The sequence below is a fragment of the Echinops telfairi genome, unplaced genomic scaffold (genome assembly GCF_000313985.2).
Source record: "Echinops telfairi isolate 266 unplaced genomic scaffold, ASM31398v2 ScPeMD7_7475;HRSCAF=8513, whole genome shotgun sequence".
Lineage (NCBI taxonomy): Eukaryota > Metazoa > Chordata > Mammalia > Afrosoricida > Tenrecidae > Echinops > Echinops telfairi.
Window position 1 is genome coordinate 7738782 of NW_022111379.1, and position 15506 is coordinate 7754287.

Genomic DNA, 15506 nt, shown 5'->3' on the forward strand with positions numbered 1-15506 from the left:
CAACCCACACACACACACACAAAGCACGGGGGTTCTTTTTTGGAGGAGGGAAAAATTTGGAGAAATAAACACACATAAACTTGAAATGAAATCTCAGATGGTTTAATTTCCCTGTCCAATGCCATTTTCATAACCTCAGGCTACCCAAATGGTCTCAGGTGGGTAAACAAAGGCATAATTCACAAACAAATTGTGTAATCAACCCTGGAAATTTGCTGTGCAGAAAGGTATATTTGTGTTGAGTACTGGAATTTTTTCTTCCCTAATAGTTTTATTGGCACATAATTTATGTATTGTACAATTTAATAGTTCGATCGTCAGTCATATCAAGGGTCATTGAACAGTCACCACCACATCAGTCTTAGAGGATATCTCCCCCACCCCCAAATCCAATTGGATAAATTGACTTTAACATGAGTTTTGCAATCACAGTCAGTTCTGGTGCCCCCTCCCCACCTTCATTGTTTACTCCCGAAAAGAAATTTGAAAGTAATAAAAGTCAAAGCAGCCAAGGGCTTAGTGAGAAAATTTCTTAATAAAGTGATAAACTAACTTGACCTGCATAGATTTTCTAAAACCCACTGATGCCACATTATTAGCCTCAACCCACTTTGTTTTATTAGAAATATACTCATTTTTGTCAGCTCAGTGTTAATCTTAGTTTTATCTTTCAGTAAATCAATTTTTCATTATTGTTCTAAACTTGCAACAATAAACCGTGTGGTTATCTTGTGTACTACTTTCATTGTTTTTTTTTTTAATCTTGTCCTTGATGTTTCCATGTTCTATGGACTTCTGCCCCTATATTGTTTTTATCCATTTAACAATTACTGGTGCCCTACTTACTAGTATTATGCACAGTGGGACAAAAAATAAAAGTATATTGTCTTCCCTCAAAAGGTTTAATAATAGACATTGCAGGATTTAAATTTCATATATAAAGATGTGCATGAGGTACTTAGGTTAGTAAGAAGCAAAATATGTCACCTGAAGAATTGAGACTTTATAGACAGTTAAAGGAGACATGATAAAGGGGTGGGGGGAAGGTTTGGTATTGAAGGATAAAAGATAATATTGTGAGATTTTTCATTGAAAGTAATTAAGGTTCTGCCCTGGGGGGCGGACCACAGAAAAGTGGGTGAAGGGAGATGTCGGATAGGGAAAGATATAACAAAATAATAACTTATAAATTATCAAGGGTTCACGAGTGAGGGGTAGTGGGGAGGAAGGGGCAAAATGAGTTGATGCCAGGGGCTCAGGTGGAAAGCAAATGTTTTGAGAATGATGGCAATGAATGTACAAATGTGCTTTACACAATTGATGTATGTATGGATTATGATAAGAGTTGTATGAGCCCCTAATAAAACTATTAAAACAATAAAATAAAAATGATAATTTGTTAACAATTAAAAACAGTCATTAAGTTTCTGATAATAAAATTAGAAATACAGCTTGGTGATGTAGTGGAGGATGCTTTAGAGTGGACAGTAAGACTGATTAGAATGCTATTGAAGTCCAAATTTTAGATGATGATGTGGTGGCTGGGGTTTCCCATGGTGGAACCTGAAATCAACAGAATTTAGGGTCAGGTCGTTTATAGGGTGTGAGAAAAGGCTCTAGTGTGATGTTCCAGTTTTCAATTTGATCCATTTGGTATAAGGTAATATCCTTCCTGTTTGGCACCAGTGGTGGATAAGCTGCAATTAAAGCAATGGATAAGAAAGCCATTCAACTTAGAATAAAAATAAACAGAGAGGGAAACTAGAGGAAGGTGAGACATCATTTGCTAGATATAATGAGAATTTTAGAACAAAAAGAATGATGTTACAGGAACTGAGAAAGGAGAGGATGGCAGCAAAAGTGATCATTGGTGTCACTTCTTGCACAGTTAACCAGGAAAACAACGTCGAAAAGTGATAATTTACCCATTACATAAGCAATTTTACCTGGAGTCAGTCTGAAGCACGTAAGGGAAAATACAATAGTTTGAGGGAGTGCGAAATTGTGGATTATACTCCATTGGCTTGTATATTGATATATCTGTGATCATCTTTGGCTAATTCGGCTTATTTATAAATCATGTGTATGTAAGTTAGGCTTAGTGCATGACTGTTATGCTTGTGCTGGTTAGCTTCAACTTTTACTAGTAAACATTCTTTTTGTCACTTCAAACTGAAAAGGTTTAAGGAATATGTTATATCTAATGTAAAAAGAGAAGATAAACAGAAGATAAAAACTGCTAAAACTTAAAAAAATCATTTTATTGGGGGCTCCTACAACTCTTAATCACAATCCATACACCCATGCATTGTATTACGCACATTTGTACATTTGTTGCCCTCATCCTTCTCAAAACATTTTCTTTCTACTTGAGCCTTTGGTATAAGCTCATTTTTTCCCTCCATCACGAAACCGTGGTAATTTATAAATTATTATTACTTTTTTCATGTCTTACACTGTCCAACGTCTCCCTTCACCTTCTTTTCTGTTGTCTGTCCGCCAGGTAGGAGGTTATATGTAGATCCTTATAATCGGTTCCCCTTTTTTATCCCCACCTTTCCCTTAACCTCCTGTTACCGCTACTCTCATTATTGGTCCTGAAGGCTTTATCTGTCCTGGATTGCCGGTGTTTCCAGCTCTTATTTGTACCAGTGTTCATCCTCTGCTCTAGCGGGATTTGTGAGATAGAATTGGGATCATGATAGTGGGAGGAGGAAGCATTAAAAAACTAGAGGAAAGTTGTATGTTTCATTGTTGCTACATTGCACCTTGACTGGCTCGTCTCCTCCCTGTGACCCTTCTATCAGGGGATATCCAGTTGCCTACAGATGGGCTTTGGGTCTCCATTCCGCACTCCCCCTCATTCACAATGATATTTTTTTGTTCTGATACCTGATCCCTTTGACACATGATTATACAGGCTGGTGTGTTTCCCCCATGTGGGCTTTGTTGCTTCTGAGCTAGATGACCGCTTGTTTATCTTTAAGACCCCAGACACTATATCTTTTGATAGCCGGGCACCATCAGCTTTTTTCACCGCATTTGCTCATGCACACTTTTGTCATTAAAGTGAGTATCATGGAATGCCAGTTTAATAAAACAAAATGTTCTTGTATTGAGCGAGTACTTGAGTAGAGGCCCAATGGCCATCTGCTACCTTAAAACTAAACTTATAAATATGTGCATGTAGATCTATTTACCCATCATCATATGTAAATATATTTACATATGTACATGCCTGTATTTAGACCTCTACAAATGACCTTTGCCTCCTAGTTCTTTCCTTTATTTCCTTTTACTTTCCTCTTGTCCCACTATCATGTTCAGCCTTCATTTGGGTTTCAGTAATTCCTCTTGGTGACATTGCCCTTGATCAAACCCTACCAGACCTCCTATACCCTCTTTGCCATCAATTTGGGATCACTTGTTGTTCCTTTGTCCCTGTACTTGTGCCACTTCCTTTCCCCCACCTCCCCCTTTCTCATGTCCCCCCAGAACCGTTGGTCCCGTTGTTTTGTTTTCTCCTCCAGATTATTTATCCCACCTATCTTACCTAGCTAGACCTGCAGAGATAATAATTTGCACAGAAAACAAGACAGTGAAACAAAGCAACAAAAGAAAACAAAACAACAGAAAAACCAACGACAAAAGTTTTGTAGATAGTTAAAGGTCTGTTTGCTGACCTTTAGGAGTGTTTTCCGTTTAAGTTTGATGGGGTGCTATGTCCTGGCCCCAATGTCTATTTTTGGTATTCCTTGAGGACTCCATTGCTCTGCTCCCTTGCTGTTATTTTGCACGCCCTTCGTGTTTTGCCTCAGTGTGGTGTGGTCAAATCGGGCACAATTCCCACACTGTATACAGTTTGTTCCTCATAGTGCTATGGGTCAGTGAAGGATGTTGTGTCTAGTAGTGGGGCCGACCGTATGATTCTTTCTCTGCATTGGCTGCTCTGAGCAGGACTATTGTCCTCAGGGCTTGGCGGGCCAGGATGCGCTCCACTCTCTCTTCCCCGTCAGTTGCTCCTGTGTGCTCTGATCAGACATGTCCCTCTCCCTGTGCTATAACTTCAGTGCTCTCCTCTGAAGTGAATTATTCTACCCGAACGGGGTGCTGTCCGTGTTGTTGGGATTGGGGCCGGCGGCCCAGACCTCTCTATTGATTCCCTGCTTCATGCCGCATTTCGCATTCACATCTTGGTTGACTGTTTTAAAAAAATTTTTAAAGCAGTATGACAGTCAAATACATCTATTTGTTCTTTGCCTTCCCCGGTAGTTTCAGCACTCTGAATGTCATTCCACTGTTGCTTTATCTTCTCTCAGATTCTACTTTCTAGCTACCCAAAACTTGGTCTCATGAAAGTACTGTCTCTTTTATTCTCATTTGATTTATGTTTCCGTTTCCTGAGGTTGTCATGACAAAATACCACAAAGTAGGTGACTTTATAGAGATTAATTTTTTTCACAGTTTTGGAGAGTTTCAATCCAATCAAGGTATCTGCTGTGTTGATTTCTTCGAAGGCTATGTAAGAGAAACTGTTCAGTGTCTCTTGGTTTCTGGTGACTGCCAGCAGTCTTTGGTGTTCCTTTGCTGCTTACATATGCACCTGCCTCCATCACAAGGCTCTGCCCTCTGCGTGGGTGGCTCCGTTTCCCTGCCTATTCTTTTTTGTAAGATAATACTCAGAAGATGGAGATGACAACCCATCGTGTATGACTTCATTTAATTTAATTGGTCACAAGAAGAACCTAAATTGTTTACAAGGGTTAGAATTTAAACATTTTGTTGGAATCGCAATTCAATCTATAACAGCTTGGTTTACTTTTTTTCTCTTGCTTCCTGATTTTATTACATGTATAAATCTTCCCGTTTTATTCTTTACACTTCTTAACCTATCCTCTTGGCTTTTTTCTTCAGGATTTGGCTTAATTTTGATTTTGGTGTCAGCAGATTTAGGCTATATTTACATTAGCTTTTAGGTCATAAGCTATATGATAAAGTACCTGATTATTTGTTGACTGAATGAATACTTTATAAGAATGGAAATTCAGGATGTGTAGGCTCTATCCTCGGAAATAATTACACTGAAGATATTTGTGTGTTCCTCAATGCTTCTTACAGTCCTGATAGTTGTGATTATTTGATAGATTCATCTTTTTATTCTCTTGCATCTGGCATATAATAAACATACATCTTTGGCTAAGTAACCAGAAATTATTTTCCTTTTTCTTCATAAACATGTATCTCCAACAAAATGTTTAAATTCTAACCCTTGTGTAATAATGGATCTGTCCTATGCCACCAAGGCTTTTAGGGCTAACTAGGACTCCTCTACACAATGGCTTCATATATAACTGTGCTTTCTAATTCAAGATGTAATCATGTATTTTAAGAACCTTTATTTTCTCCCAAGATTTATCTTTGATTCGTTCACGACAGTAATGAAAACGATTTCTCTAAATTATGTATCACTTTAAAGTAAGTAGCTTTCTGTTTGTCCTAATATGTGGTGGGTTTTCTTTATGTAATTATTTAGGATCTAAGTTTAGGATGCAGTCTATCTAGTAAGCAGTATATTTTGTCTCATCTTGATTATTCAGTAATTAAATTAACACAAATCTGGAACTATGGTGCTCTAATTCAACATCCTCCCCACTTTCTATCAGTTTGTTGTTTAGTGGTGGCTTTTGTGTTGGTAAGATGCTGAAAACTGTGTCACTGGTATTTCACATACCAGTAGGGCCACCCAAATTGAACAAGTTTCAGCAGAGCTTCCAGATGAAATAGGCTGTCCACTGCTGAAAAGCTAGCCACTGAAAACCTTATGAAAAACAGCAGACCATGGTCAGGTACAGGGCCAGAAAATGAACCCTTAGGCTTGAAGGTTCAAGCCATAATGTGACTGAAGAAAAGCTACCTTCTCAAAATAGGGTCAGCCATAATGACATAGTTAGAGTAAAGCCTTGAGGACCTTCATTTGATGATTGGGCATGGTTCAAAATGAAAAAACAACTGCAAAGATATATTAATGATTGGAACACTTGATTGGAATGTATAAGATATAAATCTAAGAAAATTGGAAGTCATCAAAAATGAAATGGAACACACAAAGATTGATATCCTAGGCATTAGTCAGCTGAAAAGGACTGGCTTAAGCCATTATAGATAGTCATGTTTATTATCCTGAGAATGACACGATCAAGAGGAATGGTTTCGCATTTATCTTCAAAAGAGACATTCCAAGATCTGCCCTGAAGTTCAATACTGTTTGTGATAGTATCTATCCTCACACAAGGAAATCAGGTCAATACAATTATTCAGATGTATACACCAGCCACTAAAGCACAAAACTCATACTTGGCATTCTTTCTTGTAATGAGCTTACAATATACAGTAGAACTGACTGTCCACTATGGCACTAGAAAGCCTCATCTTTCACCCTCAGAGCAACTGATGGTTTTGAACTTGTAATGGGGTTTTTTGGTCATAAAATGATAAGGCTGCTAAAGTAAACCAGAGTTGTACAAAACTGAAAAAGCAGGTGGATTTGGGGCTCCCTCTTAATAATTTTTGCCCCAATCTAAGAATAGTTCTTATGGCATGGCCCTGCTCAATACCCGCCGTCATTTAAAGTGATCACTGAAGATAAGGATGTGTGTAAGTCTGGGTAGACTAGAGAAACAAATCCATGGACGCACATGTGTATAAGAAAGACATGTATATACAAGAGCAATTGAACATTGAGAAAACATCCCAGTCCAGATCAAGTCCATAAGTACGATGTTAGCCCATATTTCTGATATCAATCCATAAAGTTCTCTTCAGACTCAAGAAACACATGCAATGACACCAAATGCAGAAGATCACAGGCCGGTTGGTAGAAAGTCTTTGGATCCAGTGTCATTGGAAACATCTCAGCACTGGCAGGGGTCTCTCTGTGGCTTCTCCTGCTTCCGAGGTCTGGTTGAGTCCATCTGGCTTGTCTTCTGCAATGTCTCTCAGGGAGTAATAGAGAGAGAGAGAAGTAACCTCTGCCTCCATGAAAGAAGTTCGAGGTTTCCCAGAATTTTCAGGCCACGCCTAGACTCCACCCTTACACTCTTAATCCTTAAATTGACACCAGATTAGGTGAGTACCATAGGGTGCTGCAGCAAAGTGTGGTGAAAAAGCAGATGATGCCAACTATCAATTGGAATGGCCTCTGAAGTCTAAAAGGCTTATATTCAAACAAGCAACCATCTAAGTGAGGCGTCATCCAAGTCCATATGGAAGTATACCAGTCTGTGTGTGATCCAAAGATGACAATAACAAATCCAAGTATGATGAAGGCAAAGTATCAGGGCTTACATTGTGAACACTCAAGTTTGTAGAATACTATGGAGGACAGTGGGAGGCCAAAATCTATCTGCAGAGTATCTGTTCCCTCTGGCCACAGTTGAGGGATTCCAACAGCTCTACTGTCAGACACAGGTTATTATAAACTTGATTGTATAACAATACCTGGTCAGTTGACCTCCCTCTTGACATGCTGAATTTGCTATGGGTTAAGTTTTTTTGTTTGTTCCTGGACAAAAATTTTCTATCTGCCGGTGATCTTTTTTTTAAAAAAAAAATATTGTTTCTGTTAGGTTTCCCAGTTTTTGAAGCACAGAAGGAGCTGACATAGAGACAAAACTGCTAAAATAGCTTATGGGGGATATGGGAGGAATTGACGACCAAATAATATAGGGGGGTCAAGGTGAAATAAAACTGATTGTGATGATGTATGTACAACTCCTTTTAAAAGCACCTCAATTGTGGAATCCTATGTTTATCAGCAAAATTACTTGAAAAAAAGAAGAGACATGTTCTTTATTAGAGTAGCTAAAGCAAATGGAAGAAATGATGACATGAAAGAGCTGAGCTGAGCAGAAAAGGTCAAATGGCAGCTTGGTGTAAGGTAAAACATTATAATGAAATGCATAAAAACCTAGAGTTAGAAAACTGAAAGAAACTTAAAGCCTCCAGTTGCAACATCGAAAGATTCTATCTGTAAAATATTGAACTATGTAGAAAGCATGGAAATACAGTCTATACACAAAAGAACTAGTCAACTGACATTAAACCATTTCGAGAAGTATATATGATCAAGATCCAATGGTACCCATAATCGATACCCTCAGGAAAGGAATACAGAAGATATGGGTGCTATAGTAAAATGTGATGCTGGCTATCAGATAAAATAGCCTTGGGGTTTTAAAGGCTTGTTTCCAAACAAATCAGCCATTTAAGTGGGATGTCATCTAAGACCACATGGAAGAAGCACACCAACATCAGTCACTGAAGGATTGTAAATCTCATAATCCGAAGTCAAAGGAAGGAATGGTACTAGAGCCTAAATTGTGAGAATATGACAGTGGAAGCACAAGATTTCTTTGTGGGATCTCGGCATGGCAAATAAGCCTCCAGCGATTTCCCTTTATCCAGAATACAGGATGGGGAAAAACTGTTTACCAAACTGCACTGGAGGAATGACTATAGAAGATCAGAATAATAAACTTGACTTGATCGGTTAAAACCTTGTTAGTTGATCCACCCCTCCGATGCATGTTAAGCCCGATCTGGTTTTCAAATTTTCTGTATTTTGTTTGTTTTATTGGAGTTTATCCCAGATGTTTTTTGTCATTGGAATTACCCTCTTGAATTTTTGTTGTATTATTTTCTTGTTTTTGTTGTATGATTTTCAGTATGTGAAACTCAGGGTTGATGAACCTATCGAGACAAGTAGAATAAGGGTTTCTCGGGAGTACAGTGGTTGAGGGGTATGGGGGGGGTGAGATAGTTAAGGTTTATTGTGCCAACCTGGCCGATAAACACGTGGGGTTAATTGAAGGGCAGAAAGATAAAATGGCTTGGTGCGCCTTGCCTATTTTGGTTCTCGGGTCCCTTGCTCTCTGATGGTTGGACCAGGGTGCATCTGCCTTTACCAGTTCCCTGCTTCAGCTGGCAAGGCTCACTTCCTGCTAGACATCCCTGAGGAGAAGCCACATGGACCTACCCTGATGCAGCCCTGGGTGCTGGAGCAGCCGCGTGGAGCCCCTCTGCCAGCGCTCAGATACTTACATGCTCACTGATTTGGCTTTCCTCCTGCGGTTGGCGCCATTGTGTGTGTGTTGTGAGATTGAGGAGGGCTTTGTAGATTGGTATTGGCCACATGGGCTAATGTTGACTTAAGGCTTGGACAGCACTGGATTGGGGTGCTTTCTTAATGTACACTTAACCCTATATAAAACACTCATATACATATGAGTTTCTGTGGATCTGTTTCTCTAGTCTATCCAGACTAACACATGGGGTAAAAGGGAGCTGATATTAAGGAGTTTAAGGGAGAGAATATTTTAAAACTGATTGTGTAGCAATTGTACAATACTGCTTGATGTGATTGAACAAAGGATTGATTACATTTGTATTAACTCCCAGTAAAATGATTTTTTTAAAGTGACAAACGATAGTACTGAAGTAGAGTTATTCCATGTTTTTGTTGTTATGCTTTACTTATATGTGATTTTAAAAAGAGTTCCAAAGGTCTTGGTGTAAATAATGTGTACATGGCAGATTTAGCACTGGTCTAAAACGAGCAGCAATTTTCTATTTTAAAAGTATTTTTTCAATGCCTACATTGCTGTTAATGGAAATTTCACTAACTCTAAGTATTATTATCTTAACTATGTGGAACTTGAGGGAGCCAGTGCCTCAGTGTTACCTCTCAACTTAATTGTTTCCCCACCTAATGTCTTAATAACTATGGAGTGTTGCTGATTTATTCATGCTATTGTTTAAGGCATGGTTTAAAACTCAGTATAGTAAAACATCCTTATGTTTCATGTCACTTGATTTCAAATTATAACTGCAGTTATGTCATTTTGAAAATGGAGTGTAATGCCAACTTGAGTGGTTAAATGCATCTGACTGTGTCTAGTTTGTGAAAGTTATTTTATTTACCTAGCCTCCTACTTTGAGAGTTGTTTTTATCTAAGTCATGTATAAGGGTACGTCAAGAAGTATTGCTACAAAATCACTGAGACCTTTATTCAGCAAAAATAAAAATGTGAAGCTATTGTTTTTTTCTCATCTGTATAGCATTTCAATCTTTCAACCCCTTTCCCCAAGGGAATCCACACCACGCCTAATCCCTTTCAATGTTCTTTGAATTTAGGGAACAAAAAACTGAAAAGGCAAAATCAGGGTTACAAGGTTGATCAAGTATAATTTCCCAATTAAATTCTTGTTACCCTTGAAGAATGAGCAAGTGCATTGTCAAGATGTGAACACCCTTCATCTCAACTTTCCTGACCTTTTCTCTCTCTCACCAACACAGTTTTCTGTTTTTTTAAACAACTTCTTAATAAGCCTCATGATACAAGTCTTCTAGGAAATTAATATAAAGACAGACACTAAGGAGACTATGACCAGTGTGTTTGATTGAAAGAACTTGTTTGTAGCCATTGCTGACCATAGAGATTTTGTTTGAAATAAACCCATTCATATATGTTACTAGCACTACTCTTTTGCCTTCGTACTGTCTGTGTTAGCAGCAAGCCTTTGTCAAGAGAATGAGCTAGTTAGTGATGCCGCCTTCTTGAGAGTGCTTTCTCAAGAACAGTAGTTCACTTTTTTCCTGCCTCTTTTACCAGATAAACCAAATTAGAAATAACCGACTTTGTTCTGTAGAGCAAATAACTATGGAACTTTTGTTCTACTCTGTCCTATAAGGTCAACAAGTATCAAAATTGAATAAATGGCAGAAGGTTTTGAGGTTGTGTATCTTCTAAAACTAGGATAATGTCCATTGCTGCCAAGTTGATTGCAGCTCATATTACAGAACTGTCCCATAGGATTTCCAAAGCTGTACTCTTAATAGGAGCAGACTGCCTAGTGGGGTCAAGCTGCTAATTTTGTATGGCTTCCTTCACTAAGCATGCCTCAAGGTTTTCCCATAGTGTAGTATATGACCTTTATTACTTTTTATGGCTGGATCGTATTCTATTACAGTGACCCTATAGGACAAAGAAAGGCCCAAGTGAGTTCTGAGACGGCAGCTCTTTATGCAGTTAGAATGCCCTATCTTTCTCCCTCAGAGCAACTTGTGGCTTAGAACTACTGACCATGTGATCAGCAACCCAACACATAATCACTATGCCACCAGGACTTCTTGTTCAAATTTTACAGCTCTTTGATTTTGTTACCCATTTTTCAGATAGCAAACTGAGATAAGAGGTCAAATGAGTTGTAAAGCCAGTATTCAAACACAAGCTGTCTTGCCTCAGAGTCCCACCATGTTAAATTTCTCTTCCCTTTCCATGGGGTATAGCCCTATGCAAAACTCCTGAAAAAAGATATTGTTTCCTGTTTTGCAAGAAATATAAATGTATACAGAAATTTGGGTTCTATGGAGAAAAATGGAGACCAGTGGGCTATAAGGCTGTACGAGTTAGGTTTGACCAAATTATACAGTGCTTTCTTGGGCATATTAAAGGTTTTAACGTTTTAAGGGATTTATGTGAATGCTTCAGATTTAAAAGGGATTTATGTGAATGACACCCCACCACCACCCCCAGTTTGATACGATTATAGCACACACAGAGGGGTGTTTACCAGGAAACTAATGAAACTTAAGCTTCAGGATTCCTAACTTTCATAGGCCCTGTGAGGTATAGAAATTGTGAATTACAGAGTGGTTCTAGGTGAATAAAGGAAGCCATTTTGCAGCCACCCAACCTTTCTAGTAAATTATTAAAGAAAAAGATCCTTAAAACCTGAGTCCAATTGGACCTCTACTCAAGTACTCCCTCAATGCAAGAATACTTTCCTCTATTAAATTGGCATTCTATGATGCTCACCTTCCCGACACAACCGCTGAAGACAAAGGGGATGAATAAGCAAATGTGAAGAAAGCTGATGGTGCCCGGCTATCAAAAAGTATAGCATCTGGGGTCTTAAAGGCATGAAGGTAATCAAGCGACCATCTAGCTCAGAAGCAACAAAGCCCACAGGGAAGAAGCACACCAGCCTGTGTGATCACGAGGTGTCGAAGGGATCACTGAAGACAAATGGGTGCATAAGCAAATGTGGCGAAGAAAGCTGATGGTGCCTGGCGATCAAAAAGTATAGCATCTGGGGTCTTAAAGGCATGAAGGTAATCAAGCGACCATCAAGCTCAGAAGCAACAAAGCCCACAGGGAAGAAGCACACCAGCCTATGTGATCATGAGGTATCGAAGGGATCAGATATAAGGCATCATCAGAACAAAAAATATTATCATAGTGAATGATGGGGGGAGTGCGGAGTGGAGACCCAAAGCCCATTAGTAGGCCACTGGAGATCCCCTTGCAGAGGGGTCTCGGGGAGGAGACGAACCAGTCAGGGTACGATGTAGCAACGATGAAATATACAACTTTCCTCTAGTTCCTAAATGCTTCCTCCCTGCCTCCACTATCATGATCCGAATTCTACCTTGCAAGTCTGGCTAGACCAGAGGATGTACACTGGTACAGATAGCAACTGGAAATACAGGGAATCCAGGGCGGATGATTCTTTCAGGACCAGTGGTGTGAGTGGAGATACTGGGAGGTAAAGGGAGAGTGGGCTGGAAAGAGAGAACCGATTACAAGGATCTATATGTGACTTCCTCCCTGGGGGACGGACAACCAAGAAGTGGGTGGAGGGAGACGTCCGATAGTGCAAGATATGACAAAGTAATTATAAATTATCAAGGGCTCATGAGGGAGAGGGGAGCGGAGAGGGAGGGGGAAATGAGAACCTAATGCGGGGGGCTTAAGTGGAGAGCAGATGTTTTGAGAATGATGAGGGCAATGAATGTACAAATGCGCTTTACACAATTGATGTATGTATGGATTGTGATAAGAGTTGTATGAGCCCTTAATAAAACGATTTAAAAAAAAAAAACCAAGTCCACTCCTTTCAACTTCTCTCATTTCATACAATTAATTTGTGAATAGGGTCCCTGAGGAGGATGACTGAGAATTGTTATCTTAAGGCAAGTTGCCAGAGTCAGAAGACTCTGGAAAGGACTTAAACTTGATAGAAGCTGGTAAATCATTAGGCAGTACTGCAAACTGGGTAATAACAGATCGGTTAGAGAATAGGAAACACTTGAGGGGGGAAGGCTACCAAACTAAAATTATGGAAACATGAGGAGATTACTGTTTTGATTAATAAAAGATTTGTTGATAAAAGTTCATCGTTTTCAGCTTAAGGCCATTTATATAGCCATAGCATGCATACATTTTGAAATTATATTTTATAAATAGGGAAACTAGTTGAAAACCTAATACGCAAATTTTATTCTTTGTTTCTAGGCGCCTGATCACAGATTCAAAAGTTAAATTAAAGTATCAGCATTTAATAACCAATAGCTTTGTAGAGGTAAGTGTATTCTGTTAATACAGAGTTTTGTTTGTTAATCCAAATATTACTGTTATTGTACAATGTACTCTTGACCATAAAGGACACCTTTACCATAAACTTAGGTTATAGGTTTTGTTTTTGAAATATACTCAAACATCTTTATTTTCAAAGGAATGTGGCAAACCAACAAATAACCTATCTTTTCAGAGATCTGGCTAATAAATTTATTTTTATATATTCTTTATTCCTAATGGGGAATTATAGCAGTCGTGTAATTTTCAATCATGGGGGCTAGGGGGCCTGTTACTACTGCCTTGCTTGTTTTAGGGTTTTACAGCCAGTAAAGAGCATTGTAAACTTTTATTCAATTCACCATTAAAAGTTTTTTTATAAACAAAGCACTGCATTTACTAGTTTTTGTGAGGTTTCATTATATCAGAGCAGAGTGGCCAACCTCTGCCTTTCCGATTTTGCATACCCATGCCCATTCCTTCTACGATTGTTTTGCATTACAGTAGCAGAGTTGAGCAATTGCTACAGAGACAGTATTTGCCAACTTATGTTAGAAGGACATCATGTAACTTTATATTTCAATCCTATAAAGTAATTTTTATTTCTGTTAAGGATTCAACTGAAGGCTTCAGATCTGGACAACATATTTTAGAACTTGTGGTTATTTTAGCTAGATAATGGAAATTTGAGCTCTGGGCCAAAGTGTTAGGTAAAGTTATGCTAGGTTCTGTAATAAAAAAACTAACAGATTTGTATCTCCCTTCGTGATGCTAAATAATTTTAAAAGTAACTGTTTGATTAAAATTATGGTAAATTCTGTAAAGGAACTATATAGGGTTTTGTGAGAATACTGTTAGGACTCCTTATCTAACCTGTTGTGGTCAATTGTCAGGGAAGGCCATTTTGAGTATTGTTAACACTTTTGACAGTATATTTAAATTGAGCAAAATAATTTGAAATGCAATTTGGACCTATGATGTAGGAAATGACTTTGGTTCTTAGTATACTTGCTTTCTTGCATCTCAAATAGAACCACATGCAAATTAATGGTTACATAATGGTTAATTAACTTATACTTTAATTTCTTAGTGTCATTCGGAAGATAAAACCAGCTACATCATATTTTTATTTCTTATGCAAACATGTTCTTAAGATATCTCTACTCTCGGCATAATAATGCATCCAAAATCATTCCTGTAAAAGACTTTTTAAGTTTTGTTGGCAAGTTTTGATGCTTTTGACACCATCATCTCCTTACCTCTCAAGAAATTCCTCTGCCTTGCATTAGAGGAGCAATATAAATTACTGCTTGATATCCTAGAGATAAAAATTAACCAGCACCAAGATTTAATTTGCTGTCATTTTTATTTTCTAAATTGTGTTTCAGTGCAATCGACTGTTAAAGTGGTGCCCTGCCCCAGATTGCCACCATGTTGTTAAAGTCCAATATCCTGATGCTAAACCTGTTCGCTGCAAATGTGGGCGCCAGTTTTGGTAAGCAATTGATTTCTTCAATTGGAATTGGGTACACTTAGTTAGTATTTCTATTGCTGCTAGTTATTCACAACAGTAAAATAGTAGGGGGAAAAATGCTTACTTCAGACAGAAACGTGAGTAATGTTGGTTTAAAATAGTGTATATTTCTTTTCATTATGAATTGAATGACAATATCACTGAATTGTACCCATAGAGATTGTTAAATTGTGCATATTCTCAACTATAAAAATAGCTAAATTATTTTTTAATTGGTGAAAAGTCTATGTCTTGTACAATTTTTAGCCTTGCTTCTTTGACTTGGGAATGTATTTCCTTGTGGGGAGGAAAAATACAGCTATCTGTAAGCAACTTCCACATCTGGGACAAGAACTCAGTCCTTCTCACTTCTGGCCAAGTGCTATGTTACCACATCACATTTGGTTCTCATAGCTTTTGCTTTCCTTTCAAATTATCTTAGAAAAGTAAAATTATATTTTATGTTATATTTATGTTTATATTTATGTCATAAAAGTATTTTTGGTTGTTGTTAGGCCCCCCCCCCCCCCAATTTTCTTACTTTTGACAATCTCTCCAAACATCTACAGAATTAGAAG

The 15506-nt window shown here is 38.2% G+C and overlaps 1 protein-coding gene across 1 annotated transcript in view; it reads left to right on the forward strand.

Moving 5' to 3' along the window:
- ARIH1 (ariadne RBR E3 ubiquitin protein ligase 1) overlaps window positions 1-15506 on the forward strand; it is a 105121-nt gene that overhangs the window by 64853 nt on the left and 24762 nt on the right. Inside the window, exons 7-8 of the mRNA XM_030889080.2 lie at window positions 13356-13422; window positions 14804-14910. Of these exons, the coding sequence (XP_030744940.1) occupies window positions 13356-13422; window positions 14804-14910 (174 nt within the window). The remainder of the gene's footprint in view (window positions 1-13355; window positions 13423-14803; window positions 14911-15506) is intronic.